The sequence below is a fragment of the Pseudoliparis swirei genome, chromosome 3 (assembly GCF_029220125.1).
Source record: "Pseudoliparis swirei isolate HS2019 ecotype Mariana Trench chromosome 3, NWPU_hadal_v1, whole genome shotgun sequence".
Lineage (NCBI taxonomy): Eukaryota > Metazoa > Chordata > Actinopteri > Perciformes > Liparidae > Pseudoliparis > Pseudoliparis swirei.
In genome coordinates this window covers 14,099,134-14,119,457 of record NC_079390.1, presented here as the reverse complement: position 1 = coordinate 14,119,457, position 20,324 = coordinate 14,099,134, and the positions used below count along the sequence as shown (strand labels likewise).

General features: G+C 42.6%; 1 protein-coding gene across 3 annotated transcripts; it reads right to left on the bottom strand.

Annotated features, from left to right (window-relative positions):
• Nucleotides 1-1,478: 1,478 nt before the first annotated feature.
• On the bottom strand, nucleotides 1,479-20,052 carry ints2 (integrator complex subunit 2). Of its 3 annotated transcripts, none has more exons than XM_056410320.1 (25): nucleotides 19,996-20,052; nucleotides 18,683-18,991; nucleotides 18,376-18,514; nucleotides 17,829-17,931; nucleotides 17,483-17,596; nucleotides 15,636-15,766; nucleotides 13,860-14,030; nucleotides 12,617-12,837; nucleotides 12,323-12,448; nucleotides 11,990-12,061; nucleotides 10,835-10,949; nucleotides 10,261-10,329; nucleotides 9,573-9,707; nucleotides 9,287-9,463; nucleotides 8,867-8,981; nucleotides 8,015-8,119; nucleotides 7,596-7,760; nucleotides 7,087-7,288; nucleotides 5,675-5,800; nucleotides 5,129-5,330; nucleotides 4,653-4,946; nucleotides 3,750-3,857; nucleotides 3,468-3,573; nucleotides 2,944-3,120; nucleotides 1,479-2,089 (listed from the first exon to the last, which is right to left on the bottom strand). In XM_056410320.1, exons 2-25 carry the CDS (start codon nucleotides 18,973-18,975, stop codon nucleotides 1,908-1,910), a joined length of 3,648 nt encoding a protein of 1,215 aa, XP_056266295.1. In that variant the 5' UTR covers nucleotides 18,976-18,991; nucleotides 19,996-20,052; the 3' UTR covers nucleotides 1,479-1,907. The 3 variants fall into 3 exon arrangements, with proteins under 3 accessions (XP_056266295.1, XP_056266277.1, XP_056266286.1); XM_056410302.1 differs by having other exon boundaries at nucleotides 19,746-20,041; XM_056410311.1 differs by lacking the exon at nucleotides 19,996-20,052 and adding an exon at nucleotides 19,398-19,520.
• Between the last annotated feature and the right edge of the window lie 272 nt (nucleotides 20,053-20,324).

Genomic DNA, 20,324 nt, shown 5'->3' with positions numbered 1-20,324 from the left:
AACCTGCAAGGGTTTCCTGAGCCTTGACAAACACTCAGCTGTTATAAATCTTTTTTTTTACTTGGTCTGAGGAAATATTAAAATTTTATGAGATAGGATTTTAGAGTTTTCTTAAGCTGTAAGCCATAATCAGCAATATTAAAAGAATAAAAGGCTTGCAATATTTCAGTTGATTTGTAATGAATCCAGAATGCATGACATTTTTGTTTTTTTAATTGCATTACAGAAAATAAAGAACTTTATCACAATATTCTAATTTTCTGAGACAGTCCTGTATATCATTGACTGGGTATTAAATATGACAATGAGCCAAACCAGTGAATGTCTGTTACTAGCCTGGCTGCTCTTGAAGTCTCCTTCTGGTCCAACAATTTCCCAGATGGTCCACGTCCACAGAAATGAATGAACTTCAGAATATTAAAATAATCTCTCCAGACTTCGCGCTCTCTTTCACACACACACACACACACACACACACACACACACACACACACACACACACACACACACACACACACACACACACACACACACACACACACACACACACACACACACACACACACACACACACACACACACACACACACACACACACACACAGGTGCACGTCATCAGGACCATAGATAACTTTAAGGACACAGGTTTATTATGGGAATACTCACAATGTAGTACTTAATTGGATCATTCAAGTATTTTTGCATTGAAAAAAAACATATAAATACATTTAATACAGTATTTCTCCACCAGAATTGTATTACGGCTTGAACAGAAGAAGTTTTTTAAACAGCTTTTATAACTCCATGTTAGGAAATATATTAGGAAAAGAATACGCCTTCGATATTTTGTTTCCTCTACAAGTTAATTTACTTTGCCGGAAATCTTATATGCAAGATTGAGAAATAACCCGAGAAGAAATTACGAATACATTGTGAATAGGAAAAGCACAGGTGCTACTAATTAACGAGTTTCATTGGTGTTAACGCTATATTAAATGTAGCAGCCGTGGCAGTGAGCCAGCGTGCACAATACTACAACAAAAATATGGTAACGCCTTTGTTCTCAAGTTTGTAAATTGGAGTTTATTTTAAAGTTTTACCTTTTAAACGTCTCAAATGTCCCGCATGACATGAGCAGTAGTCCTCAGTTATTACACCTCGATTAAAGTAATGCCAGTTCAGAGACATTAGTTAAGCTAACGTCTAAATTCTCTCAAGTATCACACACTTTCAAAAATTGCGAGAAGAGGGCGGGAGAAACGCGAGGAAGGCCTGCACACGGTGGTAATTGAATAAACACTCGGAGCTCGTCCAGACCGCAGACTGTAACGTGGCGGCCAAAACACGACCAGCACAAGATTGAGACCAAACACAGAACATCTGGATACCAGATTTAGATTCACAACCGAGCGCGAGATGGACACAACACATGCATAAGTGATCCAAATTGATGAACATTGTCGCAAATAACCATCAATGGAAGGGTTTTTGTTTTATTACAAACAAACACAGTACAAAAGCTCTTTTTCAGTTGCGGAGAAAAGGTCACCGACAGCTTAGAAAAATATGCCCATAAAAAAGCTCAATAAAATGTCCCATTCAATATTTCTTGTATTCAACTTTCTACAAACTGGCAGAGCACATGAACATACATTTCCAAATAAATCATGATATATTTACAGTGTCAAATGATAATGGATTTTAGGGTCCAGCCTGAACATGGATGTCCAGTACAATAGCCATACATTGTCTGAACGCCAATGACAAAGGGGACTTCAGTCCTTGTGTTCATGATGATTGGATGTGTGTTGACAATAGCCCTCTCAGGAATATGAATGTCTTTCAGGCGGTGTTTAGAGTTGTTGGTCCAGGCCTCTTTACGTTCCTCTTCCTCTAGAATACGTGTGTCTATAGTCCATGGAGGGTGGAGCTAATGATGTCCATGAACGTGGCCTCTACACAGTAGCAGAGCTGGACATCAGGGTCAGCTCCACCATGTTCCTCTGCTGTCCTCTGGGGTAAAGTCAGCTTGGAGGAACGTCCTCCTGGAGCCACAGCCCCCTGAGGCTTCTCCTTCAGATACTGCAGGCCTGAGGCGGGAAGATAACAAACTTCTTATGAGTGTTTTTACTTAAACACTCTCCGTTATATGTCCTTATTACATCTTTATGATTCCGACTGACACAGGAGATTAGTTTGCAGTTCCTAGTATGTCTATTCTTCATAATATACCATATCCACGTACAGAAATGTGGAAACATCAAGGCACATGCACAATGTAACTTCTGTCCATGTGGTGTGTTACCATGTAGAGCTTCTGAATAAATTGACTTTATCACTTCGCCATACATAATATCTATAATTAGAGTTGACAAGTCAATCTGCAAGATCAGTATTCATGGATTATCTCGATTTTTTAAAAATTGCATGTGATCTGGCACAGAAGGATCCATATCTTAATTAATACAAATTGATCAATTTGAAAAGATTAGCTCATCAAATGGAAATCTTGACATACTTTAGGTAATGTGTGTTGATACATTAAGTAGTAATGACTTATTGGATTGCTGCTTTTTCTCTTTCTTTTCTTAAATGTATTTTTATTTTTAATTGGGACATTCTTATCTGTTTTATTTGGTCTAACCCCATGTGTTGGTAAAGGTCACAGTTAATTATGGGAAAGGTCAACCAATATTACTTAGCGACAGTCTCTTTGTGTATCAATGGCAACATTTGAGCTTATTTATGTTGAATGATGTCTGTGTCTAATATTAATACCTCCAGGACAGCGACTGCTGATTGCGTGTTCGGAGATCCCTACTGGATAAGCTAAGAAGTATACTACACATTGTACAAGCAAAACACTGATGGTCACAACAAGGAAAAGGAATCGTGACCATTTGTATCCTGATGAAAAGCCACCCAAGTGACTAACTATACTTACGAGCGATCAGAGGGTCAACGTCCCTGGCTTTGGTGGCAACATCGGAGGCACAAACCTGGCCCACCTGTACGAGCAGACCTGCGACTTCATCATAGAGCGGAGGGAAGGCCTGGCAGAAGGCCACCAGGCATGGCAGGATGGGCATGAAGAAGGAGAAACGCTTTGCACGAGTCAGCACTAAAAAGAGAGAACGCACAGTACACAAAAGAACTGCGTGAACAACAAATGCAGCGGCTAACAGGCTGCTATAGTGTGCACTCGTGTACTGGAGAGAGAGAATGCTGCACTAACAGCCGAAGGCCAGATGGTGGCAGGAAAATATAGAGATCAAATTATGAAGACATCCTGCATCCCAACAGCAGACGGGCTGCATTGTGAGTTACGGTACACAGCGAGGCTACTGGGAGCAAATTCAATGATGGAGACACAAAAGTAGATGAAAACATAAGTATGATGAGTAAAAGAGGCCACAACAAAAGCATGAACATATGAGCTGTAAAGACAAGAAACTTGAGTTCACTGACCTGTGAGTAGGGTGCCCATGACACTGATGGCCAACCGGGCCACACTGAGAGACTTGGGCAACGCGTACTGGGTGCACAAGTACGACAGCAACTGGATTGCAAAGATCTGTGTGGACACGTATACGTTCAGAACAGCTACACATTTCTCACCACATACTTATGGAGCAAACAGAGCCTAATAGCGCTGCTTTAAAAAAATAAAAATGTATGTGTAAGAGAGATTCTGGTACAAGTCAGGGATTTAAAGGCAGGACAAACAAGCGATGGGAGGGGAGGGCTCACCTGCTTTTCCAGCTGGGGCTGGGCCAGCAGCTCCGGGATGAAGTCAAGACAGATATGGATGGAGGGGATGCCTGCCACAGTGAGAGGCAGCAGACCTTGAGGGTAACCCTGAGAGAGAGGCACAGAAGACAAAGAAAGCAGGGAACATTAATCTCAGAATGAACAATGGACAAATGAGGGAATGCACAGTACATTCAATCATTTAGGCACACAAGTCCTTTGATGTGTGTGTGCACACAGCAGCTTCTGCTTGGCAGTGTGGTTTGGATTGGTGGGTGGGTGGATTAGAGTGCCAGAGGGGGATTGGATTGATGAAGTCCACCATATGGCTGCCTGATACTTTGGGGAGTGCTCCAGTCACTTACCACTAATGCCATGGCAGAACGTGATGACTAATGGGGTGAACATGACTCAACGGTATTTTCAGTAGTTTGCCACTATCCAGGCAGCGACTCACACAAAAGGGTATTTGCATAACATCCATTTCTAATGGTAAAAATCTAGAGGGGAGCAAGTAAATTGCAAGTGTATAATATCATTCCAACAAGTAATGTTTTTTTTGGTGTTATAATTTAGTTTCTGAATGTAACAGCTCTAAAGGCCGGCTTTGTGATGTCAGAAGGTGAAAGATGAGCCAGAATCAGGACCAGTCCTTTTTACTGCTCAATTGCTTTAAAACGTTAACAAGCAGGGTAGCTCTGTTCAACATGGCTACAGAATTGAATACATGTTTTTTTAATAGTTGGACCTAATTTGTAAGCAGAGGCAAGTGTCGGTATTAGTTTGATCCATTATAAATGTGGGGTTGTCTTCTGGAAGATCTCTCTCTGTTAAAGTTTGTGACTCCGTAGAACCAAAAAGATCGACAATACAGTCCACTTCATCGTCGCCCCATTGTCTTACCTGAAAGTGGACCAACTTGGCAATGTTAGGGTCGGCAATGAACATCTGATGCAGCAGGCAACAGATGAGACATTGCACCTCCCTCAAGTCACTGAGTAGGCCTCCTTCTGGCTCGGCGTCCTCCACGCAGCCTCTGGCTCTCGGTCCCAGGCTTCCCCGTTTCGATTTCCCTGGCATGGAGCCCCTAATGCTACTCAGCAGGCTCTCTGTGTTGGCCCCCAGCTGCTGCTGCTGCTGCTGCTCTTCGGAGGTTGGCAGACACACTTCCAGGAGAATCTGGACTGCTGCGCTGTCCTTTAGTTAAATAGAAACATGCAGTTAACACAGTTCAATGTGAAAGGTCAACCCGTACATATTGTTTTCATGCCATATTAATTCTGCACCATGTTTCACCAAGAAGTGAAATTATAATCAAGAGTCCATATTTGTTCTCTTCTTTTTAAAGTGAAGTCTGCGTATGTTGGTGGTTGAAATACCTGCGCAGATAGAAGGGCGTTTTTCAACTCCTCCCTGGTGACCTCGGGTGCGTCCGGCTGTCCGGGCACGCCCAAGTTGGAGACCGTCTGGCTCTGCCGATCAAAGTCAGCCGTCTCCTTCAGGTGGCAGTGGAGGTAGGCTTTCGAGGCCAGCAGGTAGCCATTCAGCATGTGAAGCACAATGTCCATCAAAGGAGGACACCTAGCAACAACAGCAAACACCACCGTCGTCAATTCCACTTTTTTGGGAAATGATTACAAAATCTAAACATATACTGACATACAGCTAATGATAAATACAAAAGAACATTTTAAATTGTAACTTTCTTTCAAGCTACTTTCAAGACATTTGGTCCATGTGGTAGATATTTCGTCATATTTCCATGTCTTTGCTAATTGTACACATGCAGGCCGAAACATCTCACTAAAAGGATGTTAGAAACGCGTGAACAGGCCTGTGTGTGTTGACATCCACTTTAGCCTACAACAGAATCCGTGTGCTGCATGTGTCCATGTACGGCCCTTTAGAAGAAGTCCAGCGGTTACCTGTACACCCGTTGGTCACAGCGTAGCACAATGAGAGGGTCCACCATCAGGTCATTCTGTGTGTATTGCTGCTGCCTGACCAGCTTCGCTGAAGGTTGGAGGGCGTTTACCGTCATCACCCACAACCTGCAAGAGACACCACTTTTTACCCGTATCACTCGTTTGCTGTTTTTTTATGACCCGTACTTAACATAACAAAGAATTACATTTCAAATAGAGATGTCTCACATTTGAAAAGACTGACAGCTCAGCGACATTATTGCACTTTTTTAAAAGATGATCGCAAATTGCTGGTTGACAAAATATCGAAGTTATCCAGATGAACCAGTCGGTTTATCTGCCCCCAATGGATTTATTGTATTTTGAAGAAAGATAAAATCGGATGCTACTTAAACATAAATACTCACTTCAGTCGGGGGTTTAGTTCAGTTACTCACAAATTATCCTGTGGCAGCTTTTCACCCTCAATCTCTCTTATCAGACCGACCCTAAACTATGAACAGCAGGGTAGCGCAGCGCCGAGCCTTCCTGCAGCTTGCGCACTGGCATCAATCAGTGGATCTGTGTGAAATTTGACACTGCTCCCTTCCTGCTGGGTAAACCAGAGCCCAGCCCTCTGCAACATTCAATATGAGAGGGAGTAAGGAAGAGAAGAGTGGAAGGGGCAGCAATCCCTTACATCTCCCTCAGTTTCCCTGCCCTCAGCTCTCCTGGTTACAGAACACTTTTGGATCGATGGGATGTCTGCTCAGAGCTTTGCTAACGGTGCTCCTGAGGGCCCCGGGGCACAGTAAGGGTCACCCCTTTTCTGTCCAGAGAGTTTGCGCAGGCTGACAGAGTTGTTGGGCTCAATACCTCTGATCTATTCACACAATAATCAGTAAGCAGGCAGCCTGGGGTGAAGGGCAACATGCCCCCTGTAATCCATTGACCTCGTCTGACAGCAACTTTACACAGACTTGAGAGCTGCCACCAAGTCAAGTGCTACTGTTAACCTTAAACTGAAAATTCATACAAATATAAATCTGACCAGTAGGTGCAAATATAACGTAATTCACGGATTACATAGTTATATTTCTTCTATCTTTTTTTCTTATTATATTGAGCAAAATATTTTAAATGCAAAGGAATAAAGACAAGATACTAATTTGATGGATTTTGAGCCCCAATATTGAAGTGATGACATTAATTTGAGGCATTGGGCAATTTGAGCCTCAAGGCAGAACTTAAATTATAACCACAAGGCACATCAATCATCTGGATTTTATGTGAAATTTAAGGGAAACAGATTTAATCTTCAAATGACCACAATGCGTTATTCCCATGTGACATTCAGTGGTAATCTCACTTGAGGCTGTCAGTCGCATTTTCTATCCTTGGTCACAAAATGGAATCATGTCCAGGGCACGTACCTGCGGGGCATCACAGTGTTGAGGCCCATCCAGAGCTTGTTAAGCGTCTGCAGTATTCGGCGGGGCACGGCGAGCTCCAGCAGCAGAGCCATGCTGGCTGTGAGGGCCTCCGCATAAGGGATCAGGTCTCCAGGTGACAGCAGCGTTAAATGCTCCAGGATGCGCATCAGCCTGGGACTGCTGGAGGGTAACTTCTGGAAGGCTGTGTGAGGGGTGAGACCGATGAATTAATCTTCAGATTTGAACGAAATGTGCACACTGAAATAAATACACATCTGGAAAACAATTGTTTTTTAGATATAATAGTGGTGAGAAAAAAATAAAACTACAACGATGTTAACCTTTAACCATAATCCAGAAAAAAGTGTCAACACACAGTTCTGCAGAGTTGCATAAACATAAAATATACATTTTTAAATATCGATACCCCCCCCATTTTGAGGGATTGGGGGCTGAGAACCACCAGCCGTAACCCTATTTCTTTCATCCCTTATTCCCATCCTCCTCACCCTGGTGGAGCTGGCTCTGAGTGTATCTGCAGGTGTTGTCGGGGAGCATCATCTTCCTCAGCAGGGGCAGGGTACCAGTCGCCTCCTCTTCACACACCCAGTCCTCCACGAGACATAGATGGGGGTAGTTGGTGGCCAACAGCCTCAGCAGCGCAGAGTGCAGACCTGGTAACAGGGAAAAATAATTCTATTACACACAATATTTATTTATTTTCCTTATTTCGTATTCCTTTCCAACAAGGGATGATCGCTTAAATTCTTTATCACTTCCCACAAAACCCAGCAAGTTACAGTTGTCAAAAAAACAGAGATATGTAATGCAGGGTCATGACTGTAATCGTGGTTTGTAACCTGTGTGCTCCCAAGTATGCAATTCCATCATAGTAAAATATAATGTGGATTTAAGTCTGTTGTCTCACCCCCTAGCTCCTGCTGCAGCCCCTGGGCCTGTGTAACCAAGTACTTAATGGGGATCTGGTCCATCAAGGCTGCTGAGTATGACTTTGGTTTCCTCTGCATCAGGGCTTTGAAAAAAAGTAAATAAGAGGAAAACGTTGAGTGAAGCAGATAAACTATAAGACAGGAAATAGAGAGGATGATAGCAGAAAGCAAGAAAAGGACAAGACAGAGCATAAGTGTTTTATTTGGCAGTGTAAGGACGCCAGAGCCACTGTGCCGATGTGCTAAGAGGAGCGGAGGTGATTTTTCATTGACGTGGCTTCATTACCACTGCTGATGGGCTTCATTACTCCTTCCTTGAAGGCTGCGGAAGCACTTGGGTAAACACAGCAATTAAAGAGATGGGCATAAACTCTCACATAAATCTGGCCTAATGAAGGGCAAGAGGAGAGCTCGTCATGGGAGAGCATAAACACTGACTTAGGCTCACTGCTAATGCTCAATCTAACCTACAGCTGTCCTAGTTAGCTCAGTAGCTGCAGCCATTGTACTTGGCTCTTTGCCAGTCCTCCATTTATTCTTTATGAAGCAGCCTACATTCAATGCCAGGAGATAAAAGGATGAATGACTGCACATCCAGAGTGAGAGCACCTCCTACAATTTGACAGAGGACAATTTGACAGAGGACTGCCTGACAAATTTCCTCCATCTCACAAACAATGCCTCCTTCAGTGCAGGCGATGACAATGGATGTACTTTAGACTGGCAGAAGAGGAGAAAATAAGAAAGGGAAAGCAAGTGAGCCGACAGCACAGAGGGAAGTCCGGCAGAGTGCAGTGGTATATGGCACATAGAAATGGTCTTGTACATACCCAGTTGTTTGGTGCTCGCCAACAGGTTCTCCTCATAGGACAGGATGTAATAGAGGATAAGGAGTTGGGTGGTGATGGAGTAGCGTTGCCGTCCTCCTCGACTACCCTCCCCTTGCTAACCGATAGCAAAAGAGAAGCAACACTACAGGTCAGGGATGGGCAGTCAAGTAGCTCTCTGCATCGTCAGTGAGAGAAGGCTTGTAAATATATATGAATTGCTTGGAGCAACAAACAAGACCTGTAATATGTAAGGCAACATTCTGTAAACGAGAGAGGTACAAAAAACTCTGGTAAATTTGGAAAGGAGAAATGCTGCCTTCTGATACTCAGACAATCTGTCAGATATCATCAAAATAGCATATGAAGAATAAAAAACACACCGCAAAAAAAAGTTTTTGCAGTTTCTGTGCAGACACTCACCCCAGCAGAGCTCTGGAAGACGTTGAGGATCTCCTGCTCCGTGATGGGTTGGTTGGTGGCCTCTGGGTTGGCCTTGGATGCTGGAGTGAGGATGGAGTTGATATAGACGTCAATTAGGGGAATCAGTTGGGTGTGGATGGGGGTGCTTGTCTCACAGAGCTGGCGGTAGATCCAATCCTGAAAGATGCACACAAGGACAACACCCGATGGCACAATTTCATTTTTAAAACAAAAAAACAAAAATAACATCTAAACGTCATTGAGCTATCGAGTGCACACCTCCTACCTTGATGGACACTTTGTGCTTGGTGAAGGATCTGCTCCGGAGCAGCTGGTAGATGCAGTGAATTGGAAGGAATCCTGTGATGTTGGCACTTAAGTTGTTGGTCACTGCCACCCTCACCGCATGTGCTGTCACCACCTGAACACCAGAATCAGAAAACCAAGCCATTTAAAAAAGCAACGTTTCTTTTTTATCAGCATATGCAGTGAGACGTTGTTATACCGAGTTATCTTTACCCAAAACTGTTGTGTAGTGGTAAATAATGTTCATGAAGGGGATTTATGGCCACTTCATGTACATTTATGGTCACTTTCAGTCAGTATTGTAGTGAATTTTAAGTTATGAAATCAAAACGTTCTACATTCTAGAGTTGACAGTTGCTCTCACTGCGGAACATAATTGAACATTGATGGGAATATAAGATCAAAGCCCTGAGAGCCAAGTGAAAAAAGAGAGCATTTTTTAACGAAAGGCCGTAGTTTTGAAGAGCAGTTGAAAAAAAGTTTCTTATATAATAACCTTATTTTGACATCTGAGAAACTGTCTTCCTGGGCTCATTTTTACTTTAAAAAACAGAAAGAAAATTCTGAACATTTTCTAATTTCTGAACAAAAATCCAACAAACATGCAAATAAACCATTGAACACTGTAAATAGCAGGCAGAACATGTGCATAAGGACAACTTAAGTACCTGTTCTGTGAAGATCTCCTGAGTGAAGATAGTCTTCATCTTGCTTAGAGAGCTGGGCTTGATGGCGATCTGTAAAAAGTTACAGACAACAAAAGATTATTTATTTATTTACATATATACACACAGTACACACATACACACACCAAACACACACACCATATACCATCAACAATGTTAGGTTTACTGTAAGTGAAAACAACCTGCAGGGCAACAGTGCTGGTATTTTGTAATTCCCTACTTTCATAAGAAGAATTCTACATGGCAGGCACAACATTGAATTGAGAGGATTTCCCTTGGGGGGGAAACAAACAGTCTCCTAATCCAATTACATTAAACATCTTAGTCGAAAACACACTGAGACAGGAAAACTACTTAGCACACAGGCAGGAAACAATAGTGCACTTAATAAGTAATAAAACAGCAAATTGGCCACGGGGTATGCAGTGTTTTGGTAGCTATGCATTTCATCAGGGATACGGTCCTTCGATGCTTCACTGCTGCAGTGGAGGAGTGGGGCCACTAGCTGGCCAGCCAGACTGATGTATCGATCACTGCCTCCCACCTAGCACCTTACCTTCATCCCCAAAGTAGAGCACACCAACTCAATAATGGAGCTGAGCTGGTTGCTATGGAAATACATGGCAACCAGTAATAGCATCTCTCCGAAAGAAGCGGATACGCCTGCAGCACTGCAAGGAGGAGACACACATAAGCATGCGAGGCAAGTGAGAAAAGACACTCCGGCTTGCCCTTAATCCTGCATCTTACAGGACAGAATTTTAATAAACTGATGAATCTGCTTGCATCAGCCCACAGAAACCCACATCACAACTTCTATCAGCCCGCATCCCTTTAAGCACCCCGAAAGTCACTTAAGACTGATGATTAATTGAGTCACAAACCAACAGGCATTCATTTTTGAATTTATCGTTGCCTATTTCGTCGAAGAACAAACTATTTCAGAGGGGACATCAAATGTCTCAAAATACTGGACACAAACAACACACATTTAACTCTTCATTTAAATTTTACTGTTCCTCGTTTATTCTCTGAAGATTATTGATTCTTCCCTCATTTGTTATTAAGTTTCAATAAACACTAAATCTTTATTGATTTAAGATTCCGGAGCAGAAGACCGGTGCCAAGACCATGCCAGTGTAGTCTGTTAAGTATAGTGTACTCTCTTTGAATCCTATAGTGATCAAACACTTGCTGGAGACAACGACACAATGCCTACATGATCAGACTATTTGAAATATTACAAGGGAGTGAACTGAAAGTGTTAAACAAATAATATGGGAAGCCTTGTCCAAATGAGCACGTCTGTCAGAACTACAAATAATTTCCTTAACATAGTAAAAAAAAGAAAAGATCAAAAGTTGCGTAATAATGCATTATAAGCTACCGATTGTTCGATAGTGTTAACCAGTGGCGTTTTATGATTTTGAGTTTGCAGACTAATGAAACTTATAACTTGTTGAAAAGTAAACTAAATGCACAACCCACCACAACATACAATCAATTATTAAATAATAAAGATACTGCTTTTTGAGAATGGCAATTCATCGTACCACAGGTGAGCACTAAATATATCTGTGTTAATAGATTGGATACATGTACAGATTGTATGTACGATTCATTCACGCAAACAAATAACCATAGTTTCTACGCAGAGTCATGTCTGTTTAATAATGACTCCTCATAAAAGACGAGTGGAGATTCTCCTTACCTCTCAAAGTATTCCTCCTCTTTGATCATCCAGCTGAGCCACATGACCATCAGCTGTTCCTGCTCTGGAGTGCTGGACACACACAGACACACAGACACACAGACACACAGACACACACACACACACACACACACAATAATGCTCACATTCCATGGAATAAAGTAACAGTGTTCAATTCCAAAAGCAACAGAAAACTTCTGGCAGGCAGCCAAGACACATTGGCAGAAAATCAAAACTCAAGACCACTGTTAATTGAATAGGGTTTGTGATCCCCACCTCATGCGTTTGCTGAATAAAACAAAGACTTAATTAAGAGTGTCTAGCTGTATGTACCTGACCAGCGACGGGAAGGCCAGCAGCTTGCAAAAGGACAAAGAGACAAAGCGGACGCCGGCAGGCGTGGCCGGCGGCCGGCTGGTCATCAACTGCAAGAGCTGCTCTGCCTCTTCGTCTGTGGGTCTGCAGAGAGATCAGATTTAGCATTCTAACTTTTAGACATACGTTTTAGAACAAATGCACCGACTGTGGATCATTTAATCCCATGTTTTTTGTTGTTGAAATCAAACCCTGATTTTTAAAAATCCCAGATCAAATATCAGGAGAGCTTCTGCATCCTCTTTGACCCACCTGAGGCCGGCGATGCCCATGAGGGCACAGTAGAGTCGCAGCAGGGCGCTGGCCTTCACCACGTGCTCCTCTCGCAGGCCGGAGTACCCCGAGCTGACCTCCTCCTCCATATTGCCGTCATTGGGCACGTGGGTGCTGCGCGAGCGAGGCAGGATGGCGACGAGCTCCAGCAGCAGCTGTCTGCGCATCTGCCACAGCACCGAGCTGCTTTCTCTCTTTCGCTGGCAGCACGAAGACAACGATATCAGTTAGCTGATGTGCTTCCTAACCAGTGCTTACACTTGGGCTGCAACCAGTGACTGTTGGGCTTCGTATATGATAAATGACAAACAATTAACAGAATAACTGAATTGTCAACAATTCACTTCATGTTGATCGCTAAAAAGTCTGAACACCAGCTTGGATGGAAGTTGTCCTGTACAAAACGGAAAGAGCTGAATATGGACAGAACGTTTCAATACATTTCCCCAATGCTGCAGCGAGGCTTTTCTCCAGAGCTGAGGGGGTCCTATTGTTAAAAAATACATTTTAAATTAAAAAAATTAAATAAAACACAAATGAAGGCAATTGCAGTGAAAGGTTGATTGTGAAAAGTATCTCTTCGGCTCCAGGAACTGACAGCAGATGGAAATATGCATGATGCCATGTCATAATTTTCATACTAGCATAAATATAGGACGATTAAATTCAAGATATGAAATTTGAGAGACAGAAAATTGGGCTGACAAATACAAAAAGGGTCCCATTATGGGTAAGAGAATGCATTATGTCAATGACGGTCCTCACAAGTATGGAAAGACCTACACGTTTAGGATGATTACATGACATACACATTAAACACTCTAGCTTAATACTACTGCTCCATTCACGGAACATGAAAACCTTATTTGTAATATCTAATCAAAGTCAGATCATAAAACACGTGAACATGAACTCGTTTAACTTAACCGCATTACATCCAGCAGACTCAGATGAGGTGTCGCCCTCACATGGTGAGACTCTTGTAACCCGCACCACGAACATGCCACAACATGGCGTCTCGTCTCCTCACACGGAGACATTGGCCTCCGCTCAACATGCTGAAACTCAATGACCGAGACGGCTAAATGGATCTTACTGCATTTCAATCTCCTCTAGGCTAACTTACCAAACTGGAGCGTGTGTGCGTGTATGAGTGTGTGTGTGTGTGTGTGCCTAATTAAACAACAATTAATGGAGTACAGAGCAAAGCCTGGTCCCTCACCTGTTGCCCATTGCGGATGAACATGCTGAACCAGGTGCGGACTTTGCTATTGGTACCCAGCAGTAGACCACTGACGTAAGCGACAAGGGGACTGACCGCCTCATCGGCTGTATCTGGTCTGTAGTCCAGAGTCAGAGCCACCCCCAGACCAGGCAGGTGACACTCCTCGACCTGGGAAGACACAGAATAAACAATAACACAGAAAATCATATCATTTTCTGAGTAAATTATTCTGTGGCATATGTTTATGTTGAAAAACAAACAGTGAAGACTGGTGGTGTCGATGCATTTTGTTCTACAACCCACTCATTTGTCTTCCAGTGTTTGCCACAATCAGAGTGATACATCCTATTTCAGTTACTAAAACAAAAAAAGACTCCTAAGAGAACAGATTCAAGATGTGGAGAAGCCACAACTTGGAATTTTTGCTTGAAAAGATTACTCAAATAATGAATTAATTATTAAAATAGCTGCTCTAATACACATCTTCTGCATCCTTTGTCACTTCTGCTCTTTAAACCGTTCTCGGGACGGTTTTGGGAAGAGTATAAGTCGTGCTGATGCATTCTTCAGGAAGGAAATCAATTCCTTCTCCCACCTGGGGCCTCGCTCCATAACTGTCCTTCTGCTGTAACCTTCTTGAGAGCAGGGGGAGTAAGAAGACACATTTCTCTCTCTAGGTAGGGTATCAAAGTGTATCACAACAGATATTAGTGAAGGCAAAACTATTTCTAGCCCGTGTTTATGTGAAATAACTAAAGAATATAAAATCAATATATAATAATATAAAACTGAGGAGCATCATTATTCAGTTCATGTGATTAGTATATTCGTGATAAATCGATTAGCGCCACTTCTTTGTTGTTTTGTCCCAATAATAAATAAAATGAGCAAATGCTAGAACCAGAAATAATGAGTTTTGGTTAAAAAGAAAAGTTGAAGCCACTATTGTCCCTTCATATATATATATATATATTCTAACATTAAGAAGAGCAGGTTTATGACACTACACATGTCAAACCTGAAAAACTGATTTTATGTTGGCCATTTCGGGGAAAAACAACACTGACATGGTCACTTTTTAAGTTAATCTGGCAACATTATCATTCGTTGATGTTGTGTTTGTGTCCAATGGATCAACATTTCTAGCTTCTAAAAAGCGAGTGGGAAATACCTGGCACTTGAGCTGCTAAATGCTCCACTGTGGTCACGGTCTCTGTCTGCTGTTTGGTGGTAAGCGGGAAGTGATGGAGAATAATTATCTAAATGTTCAGTACTATAAGTGACTCGCTCACACTGGCACAGGTTTTTACATTTATATTTGGAACATTGTCATCATAAAAATATAAATTATAGTCCCATAAAAGCCATTATGTTCATCATTTTAAAATGCACGATTGAGGTACTTTTGATGCGACATAAATGGCCGTCATGCCGACTTAAATTTCTTTCGACTTTAAGCGAAGCTGCAAAATCAAGAAAATAGAAAAATGTTGTGTAAATACTTGTCTTGAGATCACACTTACTGTCTTTAGGCAACCATGTTTTTGTAAATAATTGACAATATTCTAAAGTACTTTTTTTTTTTACTTTTTAAAATCAAACCATATCACACAAAGTGACACAATGCTCAACATTGTCTTAATAAGTCTTAATTCTAGTTTACACATGCCTAAAAAGCAGCTTGGATGGATTAAAGATTAACTTTGGGAGGAGGTAATGATTAAAGTGGGATGCTGGTGTTACATTTGTGATTATATTAATAATGCGACTGACCACCATGGCTCTGATGTTGAGGGCCTGTGAGGGGTTCATCTGACAGAGCTGCCTGAGGGCTTCAGTCCTGCGTCGACCACCCACACTCTCTTCATCCTGACGCTCTCCGTTCTTTATCAAACCTCGACAAACTGCAAAGACAGACATGCACATTTAAGTAAACAAGATTTTAAAATGTAAGGGTGCTCTAACAGTTAATTTACCCATTAACAACATGTTTACTGATTTTTGCCAGAAAGTAAATGGACTTACTGTACAATCAATGTATAATGTTAGGATTGCTTTATAATGTGATCCTTGCATAAAGGCAGGTAAGACTGTGTAATTTCTCCAATGTCATGGCCAAGTCATATTCCTCCATAAATACCCTGAACCGCAGTATCATTACTCCTTTTTCTGTTTTAACAGTCATGATCACAAGACAGCATTTCCAGAGCCTTATTTCATTTCTCCTTTTATTTTTTTACAGCTGAACAGTTTAAAAGGACAAACTCTTCATGGTTGCTTGGGACTATGGCATGTAGTGAAGGGACTTCTGGATTATGGCATATGCCACATAGGAGCCAGCGGAGTTGTAACCAGCTCTTGTTCAACATGACAGAAGAAGAAGAAAGGAGACGAAAACCGAAGCAGAAGGCTGGCCTGTGTGTGAGGGGGGGGGGGGGGCTAATGTGTGAAAAGAGGCGCACCGCAGCGAGGGCCGCAGAGTGAGAGGTCAGAGGGGATCCTCACCACCGAGCGGCGTCCCCGTCCCCCGAGTTGAATCTCTGGGTCAACTCAGCCGACTCTCACATGTCTGCCCCGACAGACTGATGCTCACGGTAAACACATTGGATCGGGAGCGCGCGAGGATTTTGATAAAGTTAGCGGAAGGATCTAAGTGACAACATCCGGTTTTGCAAAGTTAGCGGAAAGAACCACGTGAAACAACATCCGTTTTTCAAAATAAGATGTCGACAAATCATACACTAACATATAAAAGTAAACAATGAACTGATTTTGTATCTTTATAGATCATTTCTGAGATTTAGCTTAAATTATGCTAACATTAAAACATTTTTACTGGACCAAGGAAGAGTTTATCAAAATTAGTCAGTCTTTTGTATGTTAAGAAAACTCCTGTATATAGATTTCCCCAAGAGTTCCAGGAAATGAATAATGCAGATGTGTTCCATACATATCTGAAATCCCCTACAATAGCAATCAAACAATTTTAATGTATCAATTAGGACATTTTTCAAAGTAAAAGTCCTAAATGTTTAAAGAAATTACAGAGTGGCGGGTGGAGATTTCACCCTGTTATAATGGTAGGGGAACCATTGGAGTTGATAAGCGTGTCTTCTTGTCTGATCAATACACAACTGTGAGGTGCGTGAATGGACAGAGCAGCCAGCTGCTGATCACTCACTCAATAGCTCGACTTGCATGAACAGATGGTGCGCATTTTTTTTGGGGAGCACCGAAGACCCATTATGACCCAGGAAAAACCCTGTGTGCGCCCCTAAATTTTCTGCTTGCGCCCCTAAAATTTTAAGTTAGGGGCCACTGTGCTCCTAGTAAAAAAAGTTAGTCTGGAGCCCTGCAGTGGAATGCCTACAATTAACAAGGGGAAACAGCTAAACTGTGAAAGAAAACATGTGATGGCAATTCAATATCGATCTGCCTATAACTCAAATGAAGCTATCACAGAGAGCTTCTAAAGTTAATGTTAGGTGAAGCTGGATCTCTGCCACAGCAGGTACACTCACTAACCATATGAAGGTTGTACTGGCAATCAAACAGCCACTCTGCACATGCTGTCTGCTGATATTGTGATGCAGTGCTGTGAGACCGATGAATTATTGTACCTTCATTGAAGCTGTCGGGGACATTGGCAACCAACAGACACAGAAACCAGTCTCCATTGCGGACATGCAGCAAAGCCTCTGCCACGTCCACAATGGGGAGCAAAGAAGGCAACTCTAAGAAAAGGAAAGAAAAGAGAAACATGCATTCTAGAAATTGATTTGTCAACTGCTGAGGACAAAATCCCTGAGGTGAGTTATTTTCAGGCTAGCTTTTCCATATGGTAGTTTTTCCTAATATACAGCCAATGATGCAGTTAATGTTTGCTTACGTATTTGTATTCAGCACCATGCCACCTCCACAGCACCTTAAGGTAAAACTATTAAAAAGATAAAAGAAGTCGGGTACCTGCTTGCAAAATGCAGAGGACATCAGCGACCTCGTCCAAGTAAACGGGGCTTTCAAATAGTTCAGAGGACTTTAAGAAAAACTCTCCATTTGAGTCTACCACCTGAGAAACAACAAGGAATATGGGAAACATGGCATTGATCAATCATCCAAGTCATCCTATTAGGTCAAGAAGCAAGCGTTGGAGCAAGCGTATTTTCAATCATTCTGTACTTTTGCACTAAATGCTTTAATTTCCTTATATTTAGACAACTCTGTCTCTCTATATTCAAGCATGAAAAACATCTCTCCACTCTATATTATACAAAAGGCACCCGTTCAGACGGGCCGCAGAGACCAACAAATTCTTCCATAAATTTAAATTTGACCAAATGAAATTCAGAAACATGTAGCACATATCTGACTTTTCCAATCAAGACTTTGTTATTCATTTATTAGAGAAACACTTTTCCCATTATTTTAATTTGTTTACCATTCAAGTCAACTGCACTCATGTTATCAATGTAGTCTGATTGACTGAATCATGAGGGGACACCTCGTACCGTACCTTATTCATGATAGCCAACAGTTCACTGAGGGTTAGACGGAGTCTCCTGAGGGGATCGCTGTGTTCAAACTCCAGGGTCAGGCCATGCTGTAGCTGTGACACCAGGATGCTTTCTCCATTCGAGCCACCAGCCTTGTGCCTGGAGGAAAAGACAGCACATTGGGTATAGTTGTACAGCTAATAGCTATACTGACTTTCTTTTACTGAACAAAGCAACATATGCATGATGAACAACAAAGGCACTTTGTTCTCTTCATTACCAGACAGCAGCAATACTGGCATCACCAGGTGATTGTCACATATATACCTAAGCTGCTGCTCTTTTCGTGCGTCATGCTCCAAGGCATGAAAGTCCACAGACAAAAGAGCTACGATGGAGTTGACAGCTTCCACCCCAGAGAGCAGGCGGAGGATGAGCTTCTTGTCTTGTGCCCAGGACTGGCTCTGATCTGCTGGGGCACACAGAGCCATCCTCACCAGGCAGGGCAGCAGCAGCCTCAGCTCGGGGTCACTCAGGGCAGCCAGGCGAGCCACATCCACCTTCTGCATGGCTTCAAAGGCGTAGGAGCTGACAAACTGCAGCCCTGCACTATTTGCCATGTCTCTGCAGCTTAACCTTCAGGGAACAGGAAAAGCAGACACTTTAAAAAGGCCGGCATCTGATGTCAATATGAAGCTAATTAAGTGGACAGATGCCCCGATAGGAGGCTTTACCAACAACTACATCAACTCTAAATACAATCCAGAGTTCAGCTGACAGTTAACTTTGTTCGTCCAAAGCATTACTTTCTAATTTTACTAAGAATCGTAAATATCCGGATGGTACGTAATGTGTAGTTGGCTGATGTGTTGCTGGAGGTTTGGAGTCAGCATACATACATATATATATATATATATATATATATACATAAGTTACGGCAGCATACATGTTCTGATTGTGAATAGCACTATACGGTTGCTAACTAAACAAGGTGAAGGCTGCTCTCGCGGCTAATTCCGACGGTAATGGTGTCTTTGCTTACCAACACTGGGAAGATAACGCGTGAACTGAAGAGCAGTTCTCCTTCTCCAAGTCAACACATCAGTCCGAGTTACGTGTCGCACCTGGACGCTTTCAATGTGTATTTTTAAAGCACGAGCAACGCCGCAAGATACAGCCAACTCCAACCAGAACAGCTAACCGCTAACTGGCAGCAGCTAACACTCGGTCGCGTATCAGCTGCTTTTTGAGCGGCGCATGCTACTAGTCGGCTAATAGCTAAGCTAGGCTAAGCTAGCTGGTCGGGCTCCATCACCCGCATGTGTTGTCTGGTCTCTGCCGTGTACATATATTCAACTTAAATACAGTAATACGACAAGATTAATCTTACCTCAATTATTCGGACGATGCTTAAGACTTAACTATAGTCAACTTCACCATCGAGGCCTTCAGACCTCGGGCTCTGTTGTGTCCCGTCAGCCGCTTATGTTATTGGGGAGTCGAAAGCCAACGACGAGGAGAGAAGCTCGTCCTGGCTGTTCCAGTAAGTTTATGGAAATGTCTTTGTATTGGCAACGCTCTGTCTATTATGGTGTCCACATACCCACTTGATCTCATCTGAAGCTACAGTGGTTACTAACCTATGTCAGTGTGCCAGTGAGGGAACCGGTCTAATGGGCACCGTGGAGCAGCGCCGACTGACAGCGCTGACTGGAGGCAGTAAGGTCTCACGGCTCCGGTCCTCCCAGACCGCAGGAAGGGGCGCGATGGGCTGGCCACTGTTGACAATACGAGCGAAATCGGAAAACTTATTATAAAAAACTTATTTCACATGCGGCACAAACGAGTATATGTTTAAAGTTGTTGGCTATTCCAATAGCAGCAGACCTCCTACTGGTGACATGTGAAGATTAATTTCTGCACCATGAATATGAAAAATGGACCATGTGGATTTACGCTCGTCTTATCC

Bases quoted from the DNA above. Each gene is read 5' to 3' on its own strand.
- ints2 (XM_056410320.1), bottom strand. From the start codon at position 18,975: ATGGCAAATAGTGCAGGGCTGCAGTTTGTCAGCTCCTACGCCTTTGAA. The intron at 7,761-8,014 runs GTGAGACAACAG...CCCTGTTACCAG, and splicing joins GCTGCAGCAGGAGCTAGGGG to GTCTGCACTCTGCGCTGCTG. The intron at 5,801-7,086 runs GTACGTGCCCTG...TGTCTCTTGCAG, and splicing joins AACACTGTGATGCCCCGCAG to GTTGTGGGTGATGACGGTAA.